This window comes from Dipodomys ordii, unplaced genomic scaffold (assembly GCF_000151885.1).
Source record: "Dipodomys ordii isolate 6190 unplaced genomic scaffold, Dord_2.0 Scaffold74, whole genome shotgun sequence".
NCBI lineage: Eukaryota > Metazoa > Chordata > Mammalia > Rodentia > Heteromyidae > Dipodomys > Dipodomys ordii.
Genome location: NW_012267290.1, coordinates 989,609 through 997,221, shown reverse-complemented (window position 1 = coordinate 997,221; position 7,613 = coordinate 989,609). Strand labels below are relative to the sequence as shown.

The following is a 7,613-nucleotide window of genomic DNA, read 5'->3' as shown; positions in this document are numbered from 1 at the left end:
AAGAAAGAAAGAAAGAAAGAAAGAAAGAAAGAAAGAAAGAAAGAAAGAAAGAAAGAAAGAAAGAAAGAAAGAAATTGTCCACACAGAAATGGAGAGACAAGGGAAATGCAGCAGTGGTACTTATTTACCAGCCATTACTTTGAAAATGAACTATACTACTTGTAGGTAGGAATGGAGAGAGGGAGCTTGGGAGAGTGAGGGGAGGGGTGATACTGTCCAAAAAGAAATGTACTAGTTACCTACTTGTGTAACTGTAACCCCTCTGTACATCACATTTATAATAACGAAAGAATTTTTTAAATAAAAACATTGTCCTTTATTATTCCAGAAAACATGAGTTTTATAATCCTTTTCTTCAATAACATTTTATCAGATCAAAGTAGAAAAGAAATTATGAAATCATGAAGCACATAAATAAAAAATGGAGCCAGGCACTAGTGGTTTGCCCCTGTAATCTTAGCTACCCAGTAGGCTGAAATCCAAATGATCATGAATTTTTTTTGGGGGGGTAAGGGGGGTCGGTTGTGGGGCCTGAACACTGGGCCTAGGCACTGTCCCTCAGCTCTTCAGCTCAAGGCAAGAACTCTACCACTGAGCCACCTTCCCAGCTCCAGATGATCATGATTTAAAGCCATCCTGGGCAGAAAAGTCTGCCTTTGTGAGCAAACAAGCTAAGGAAGTGTGGCTCCGAGTTCAAACCTCTGTAGAAAAGTTGAACTCAAGACATCTTTATGATTTGTTTCTTACTATGATCATAATCTTTCCACAGATTTCCCCAGATAGAACATTAACCTACCTCCAAATAATAAAGTTGTGGGTGGGCAAGTGGCTCAGGTCTGTAATTCGAGCTACTCTGGGGGATGAGATCTAAGGATCTCAGTTCAAAACTAGCCTGGGCAAAAAAGTCCATGAGATTCTTCTCTCCAATTATCTTATCTCTTATCTGAATTATTCTTATCTCCACAAAAAGCCAGAAGGGGAGCTGTGGTTCTATTGGTACAACATTAGTCTTGAGCAAAAAAGTTCAGGGACAGCGTCCAGCCTTGAGTTCAAACCCCATGACTGACACAAAATATAAATAAAAATTCAAGTTTTACTATAAAATAAAAAATTTCCAAAACATGTAGGTTCCCATTTGCTAGAAGCACTGTACAAATGAATTAAACACCACAGTATAAAACATTCTCTTTATAAATGGTAAAAATGAAACAAAAAAAACCCCTATCACAGATTAAGTACATGCCAAGTATTTTATGAGTATATTTTTGTTTTGAATTACAAAAGTCTATATGGTCATCATTAGATTTATTTTATAAACAAAGAAACCATGATGGGAAAGTTGAAACTTGGGCAATTTAACATTGCTAGAAAGTGTCCTCAATTCTAAAACCATTACACACGTACACATGTATTTAAACCTACTATTGACTACATCCATTAATGTGCATCATTTCTGAAGTAGAATCATTAAGGAGTCCCTGAAGAATTATTAGAAAACTTCAAATAAGGCAACAATTTTCATAAAACTCTGAGAGGCCAAGAACAAGTAATATAATTTTTTATTGTTTGAGTCATCCCTTTTCTTTTCCTTTTTTATTGTTATTAGAAAAGTGATATATATAGATATAGATATATGCTACATATAATATTACATACACACAGAGGGTTACAGTTACAAAAGGGAATTACTCTTAACTGGATGTGAACACAGTATAACTAGGAAATTATCTTGAGTACTTAAGATAATTGAAATACTATAAGCCTAAGGGTTGACTAACAGACTCATTTTCTTAAAAAAAAAATCACATTATATTCAACATTTAATGACTGAGCTGCACTTCTTAGTCTGTTCTTTTTCCAAAGGTTCAGCCAAACAACACGGATGTAATCACATCACAACTTGCACAATTTTAAACTTCTGAATAGCTATTATCTCTTGGTCTCCAGTGTTTCAAATTCCTCTGTAAAAACACAATGTCTAAAACAATAGATCAAGGGTAGCAGTTACCAAACATGAATTTTTCACTCTATTACAGTATGAACCAAATACATGAATTTTCAAATGTATAAGATTCCATTTAAAATAGCATATTTCCTGTTGTTTATGGAACGCATCAAATTATAAGCAATTATAAGCTATGTCAAAAGGCAAATCAGGTCTTACCTCCATTGCTAAAGCTGCTGTCTGTTGGTCGTAATGATTTAGAAGATTAGGCATGAAGGTAGTATTATAAGGCAAATCTTGACACATCCTCAAGGTAATAGGTTCACACGAAAACAAACTGTGCCCACCTATATGCCCCACAAACATGGTCAAGAGCCAAAGATAGAAGATGATCCAACTCATAGCCATTCTTCCTGGATCAGAATGAGATTTGGATGACCAGGCCTACTCAATACATATTTTAGAATAATATACACCTTCAGGTCTCAGTTTGAAAGCACTTCTTCGGTATCTTACTGTTAAGTTCTTCAAACATTTAAACACTCTTTGCTCTGTCAGAGGTTTGTTAGCTTGGTCTCACAAAAGGCATTTGTTTTTGGTTTCACAATATGGGAAAATGACATCATCTTGTCTCTTCTTTTCATTATATAGGGCACATTTGGCCAACATATCAAGTTGATCAACCACATTCCCAAATCACAGATTCCATCTTAGGAGAAGAGCTATTTCTTCCTTGATTGAAATATCTGAAAAGCATTATTAAGAAAATGAGATAAATTAGTAATTTCCTCTTATAGACTTGACATTAAAATCTTTGATGAGACATCAAACTGACCTAGTATAAAAAATACATGCATACTTCACAGAGATAGTTTTCATATATATAATATGTACATATATGATATGTAATAGATATGCCAAATTGGTCCTTAAATAACATTCAAAAGACATTCAATTTTCTTTCCTTAGCTATATGTGTGTGCATATATACACACACATATATATTCGATACCTCTTATGTTTTTTAACTTCTGATCTTGCAACTAATAAACAAAAGGAACATTATTCCCCATATAGCATCTATACAACAACACCAAGAATTTTTTTTAAAAAATCACTTAGCTTAATCTCTCAAGTGCTTATATGTTTCATATTTTATGGTTCAAAGAAGTCTACTAAATAAAACTTTAAAAAAAATACCTCATTTGAGTGTTAAAATGATGTGAAATGCCCCCTTATCCTTCTGCTTGCCTGATCTATCATATCTGATTTTTTTATTTGCTAAAGACACAGTTGATTCATTTTGAAAAATTCTTACACTATTGTCCTAAACTATATTTAAATATTTGTTGTACCAAGTGCCAGTGGATCACACCCATAAGTCTAGTCACTCGGAAGGATGAGATCTAAGGATCTCAGTTAGAAGCCAGTTCAGCTAGACAAATCTGAAAGACTTTCATCTCCAATTAACTACCAAAATGCCAGTTGTGGTATGGCTTAAGTGGTAGAGTGCCAACCTTGAGTAAAAAAACCTAAGGAAAGCTGGGCACTGGTGGCTCACGCCTGTCATCCTAGCTCCTCAGGAGGCTGAGATCTGAGGATCTCGGTTCAAAGCCAGCCCGGGCAGGAAACTCCGTTAAACTCTTATCTCCAATAAACCACCAGAAAACTGGAAGTGGCACTGTAGCTCAAGTGGTAGAGCACTAGCCTTGAGCTGAAGAGCTGAGGGACAGCGCTCAGGCCCATAGTTCAAGGCCCACAACTGACAAAAAAAAAAAAAAAACCTAAGGAAGAACATGAAGTCTTGAGTTCAAGTCCAATAAAATAAAAATATTTTTGTAAACTAAATTATTGGATTTTAAATTTCCTATCTGTGCTTTAGTCTTTTAATACTACGCTAATTAATTGATTTAACAGGAAACAACTGCAAAGGTCTGAAAAGTAAACCAAAAGATAGCTTTAAGCCTCTTTCTAGGTTTGTGAATATAAATAAATCACTAAAAAAAAAAGATAATATATACCACTTAACTTCTTTGAACTCACAATTTTTCTTCCTGAAAAATGATTCCATCACCATCTCTCATAGGATGACATATACATGCATTATGAGATAATACATGCAAAAGTACTTTATAAATGGTAAAGGAGGGGCTGGGAAGGTGGCTCAGTGGTACAGCGCTTGCCTTGCATGCCTGAGGCTCTGGGTTCAATTCCTCAGCACCACATAAAAAAAAAAAGCCGGAAGTGGCACTGTGGCTCAAGGGGTAGAGCGCTAGCCTTGAGCTGAAGCGCTGAGGGACAGCGCCTAGACCCAGAGTTCAGGCCCCACGACCAGACCCCCTCCAAAAAAATGGTAAAGGAGTATTAAACAGATCTTTGTTACTGAATTACAGTTGATAGCACTGTCTCTATCAATCAATACTAAACTGACAGAGGGTCTAAAACTATTATCCCAGTATTGCAACTTTTCAGATAGCACAAAAATAATACAGTAGAAGTAGCCCTTGAATTACAAATATTTAACCAACAAATGGTCATGAAGCACAATCTGACTGCAGAAAATAGAAATCATTCCTAAAAGCATACAACAGGAATAGGAATGGTTGTTACTACTTCCACTGAGAACCTGACTTGTCCCTATTTTCCAAGAAGCAAAAAGTGTGATTCTCAATTTGGGCTAGAAGCTGATGGGTAGAATGGAAGGCAGGTCTGATATTCTAAGCATATTCTGCATATTCTAAGCTATCTTACTCTGATCTGGTTTACTAACAAACATTACTTTTGCTTCTATTAAATTTTGTTTCTTATTTATACTCCTATTTCAGGATTTGTTGTAGATGACCTAAATTGAGAAAAACATTTTAGAAATTTAGGTTCAGAAATTCTCAGAGATCCAGGTTAGTAGAACAACTCAAATGTTAGCAGCCTTGATGGCTCAAAACTTGAGACCTGGAACTTAGTTGGCTGAAAAGCAAGGAAAATTTCTATGCAGAGCTTAGACTGAGACCTCTGTTTCCCCAGCTTTCATTACTAAGCAGAAAAGTAGTTAAAGAGAGCAGAAACAGTGGCTATACCTTCCCAATTTCTAGTAGATGGCCTTGATTGGTGGAAAGGAAAAGAACTCTGTGGCATTCCCTGTTCCAAGAGTCTCAATCTCACTACACCAGATTTGTGCGACAGCTTGTCGGCTGTATTTTTCCCCCTCCTTCAGGTAGTCTCAGAAATGTTGAGATCTGGCTATAAAAAGCTGACATTACATACGGTTAAAACGTATTTAATTGTAATTACCTTGTAGCATGGTAACAATTATACATGTGACTAAATATTTGTCAAGTAACTGTTGAAAGCTTTGATTACAGTATTAAAACATCCAAGTCAGTTCAGTCTTTGTAGTCTACAGCTTATGACGCATGTTTACTCACTTGCAACTAAAAAACAATCGAAGGGAACATTATTCCCCATAAAGTATCTATACACCACCACCAAGAATTTAAAAAAAAACTCACTTAGCCTAATCTCTTGAGTGCTTATAGGTTTCATATTTATGCTCCAAAGAAGAACTATATAAAACTTAATAAACAGGGGCTGGGAAGGTGGCTCAGTGGTAGACTGTTTGCCTTGCATGCACAAGACCCTGGGTTCCATTCCTCAGCACCATACAAGCAGAAAAAGCTGGAAGTGGTGCCATGGCTCAAGTGGTAGAGTGCTAGCCTAGAGCTCAAGAGCTGAGGGACAGCGCCTAGGCCCAGAGTTCAGGCCCTATGACAAAACAAACAAACAAAAAACCACAACTTAAGAAACAATACCTCATTAAGTGTTTTAAATGATCTGAAATGCCCCCTTATACTTCTGCTTGCTTCATCTATCATACCCAATTTCCTCTCACTTATTCCTTTTGGCTCCCTTGCAAGTGAAGCTTCCCACTTTCTTATAGCTGTTTCCTTATATATTACTGCAGCATCCAAATTACCTGTATCAAAGTGCTTTTATAAAATCTACGTTGCACAAAGACAATAATCAAAACGGCAAAACTGTCGTTTGTAAAAGGGGGAAACAACAATAGAATGCAGTGAGAAAAAAATAAACGAAACAGGCAGATTAAATATCGCAGCTAAGGAATTTTCATTCCCCCCACAACACTGGTTCTTTAATTTAAAAGTGCAACTGATTCAGGCCTAAGAAATCAGAATCCTGGAATATATATTCTATTCATCTTCCCAAGTTACAAGTGCTGCCTAAGTTGGGTTTTAAGAAGTGCTATCCTAAATCTGAATAAGTAAAAGTATACAATAGTAATACGTATAACATGAACTTTAAAAATAAAGACATATAGTAGGTGAAGGTATGGCTCAAATGGTTGAGTGCCAAACTCAAGCAAAAAAGCCAAGAGAGCATGAAACCTTGAGTTCAAGCCCCAGTATCAGTATTAAAAAAAAAAAAAAAAATCAAGGGAAGGGGAAACAAAGGAGGAGGCTACAATGCTTGATAAGAAATGTACTCATTATCTCATTATCTTGCCCATGTAATTGTAACCCCTCTGTACAGTATTTTCGCAATAATAAAAAAAAAAACCTGCCAGGAACCAGTGGCTCAAAAAAAAAATCAAATAGAATAACCCAACAACAACAAAAAAGCATATATTGCAGGGCATCAGTGGCTCATGCCTGCAATCCTACCTACTTAAGTGGCTGAGATCTGGGGAAGGAAAGTCCAAAAGACTCTTATTTCCAATTAACCACTAAAAAGCCAGAAGTAAAACTGTGGCTCAAGTGGTAGAGCAGTAGCCTTGAGCACAAAAGCTCAAGGATAGCACCCAAGCCCTATGTTCAAGCCCCAGGACCAGCACAACAAAACAAAACATGTAAACTGGGTATTGGTGGCTCCCTTGTTATTGGGAGGTTAAGAATGGGAGGATCTTGGCTTAAGGCCAATCTAGGCAGAAAAGTTTAAAAGATCCCACAACAGTGTGAATCCTAAGCTGCAAGGGAGGCAGAGAGACTGGAAGGATTGACATACTAGGCCAGTACAGGCAGAAAAGTCATCAAGTCTCCATCTCCACTGGAGGGAAGCCAGCCCTGGGCATACATATGTGAACTTACTTGGTTAACATCTCATTAGAAAAAAAAGTGGGACTAATGCTAGAGATGTAGCTCAAGCTAAAATACTTCCTAGCTTGGGTGAAGCCTTGGGTTTGATACACAGAGCTGGAGAGAGGAATAGGGGTAATAGATATTTTAAGCTTCTGTGATATTTTTACAAATGTACAATGTCAAGAATCTGATATTCCCCTATTATTGTCAGTTTTCTTCTTCTGTTGAGAGTTCAAGGGCAGTGCTTAGGCACTGAGTTCAAGCCCCCCAACTGACCAAAAAAAAAAAAAATGAGTAAAAGATCAGTGTTTGTCCTGAGGGACAACCATAAAACAATATAAAGGGACAGGAAGCACCTCTGGAAGATTTTTCCCACACTATAAAGTCAGACACAAAGAATTCAGGTGGAAAAAAGTATGAATCCCAGCTGGGAAGGTGGCTCAGTGGTAGAGCGCCTGCATGCCTGAGGCCCTGGGTTCAATTCCTCAGCACCACACAAGCAAAAAGAAAAAAGCCAGAAGTGGCACTGTGGCTCAAGAGATAGAGTGCTAGCTTTGAGCTGAAGAGCTGAGGGACAG

General features: G+C 37.1%; 1 protein-coding gene across 1 annotated transcript in view; it reads right to left on the bottom strand.

Moving 5' to 3' along the window:
• The window catches only part of Fzd3 (frizzled class receptor 3), a 49,354-nt gene extending 44,264 nt beyond the window's left edge, over positions 1-5,090 (bottom strand). Inside the window, exons 1-2 of the mRNA XM_013024222.1 lie at positions 5,020-5,090; positions 2,165-2,691 (exon numbers count right to left, since the gene is read on the bottom strand). Coding sequence (XP_012879676.1) covers positions 2,165-2,353 — 189 coding nt within the window. The 5' untranslated portion in view covers positions 2,354-2,691; positions 5,020-5,090. The remainder of the gene's footprint in view (positions 1-2,164; positions 2,692-5,019) is intronic.
• Positions 5,091-7,613: the final 2,523 nt, after the last annotated feature.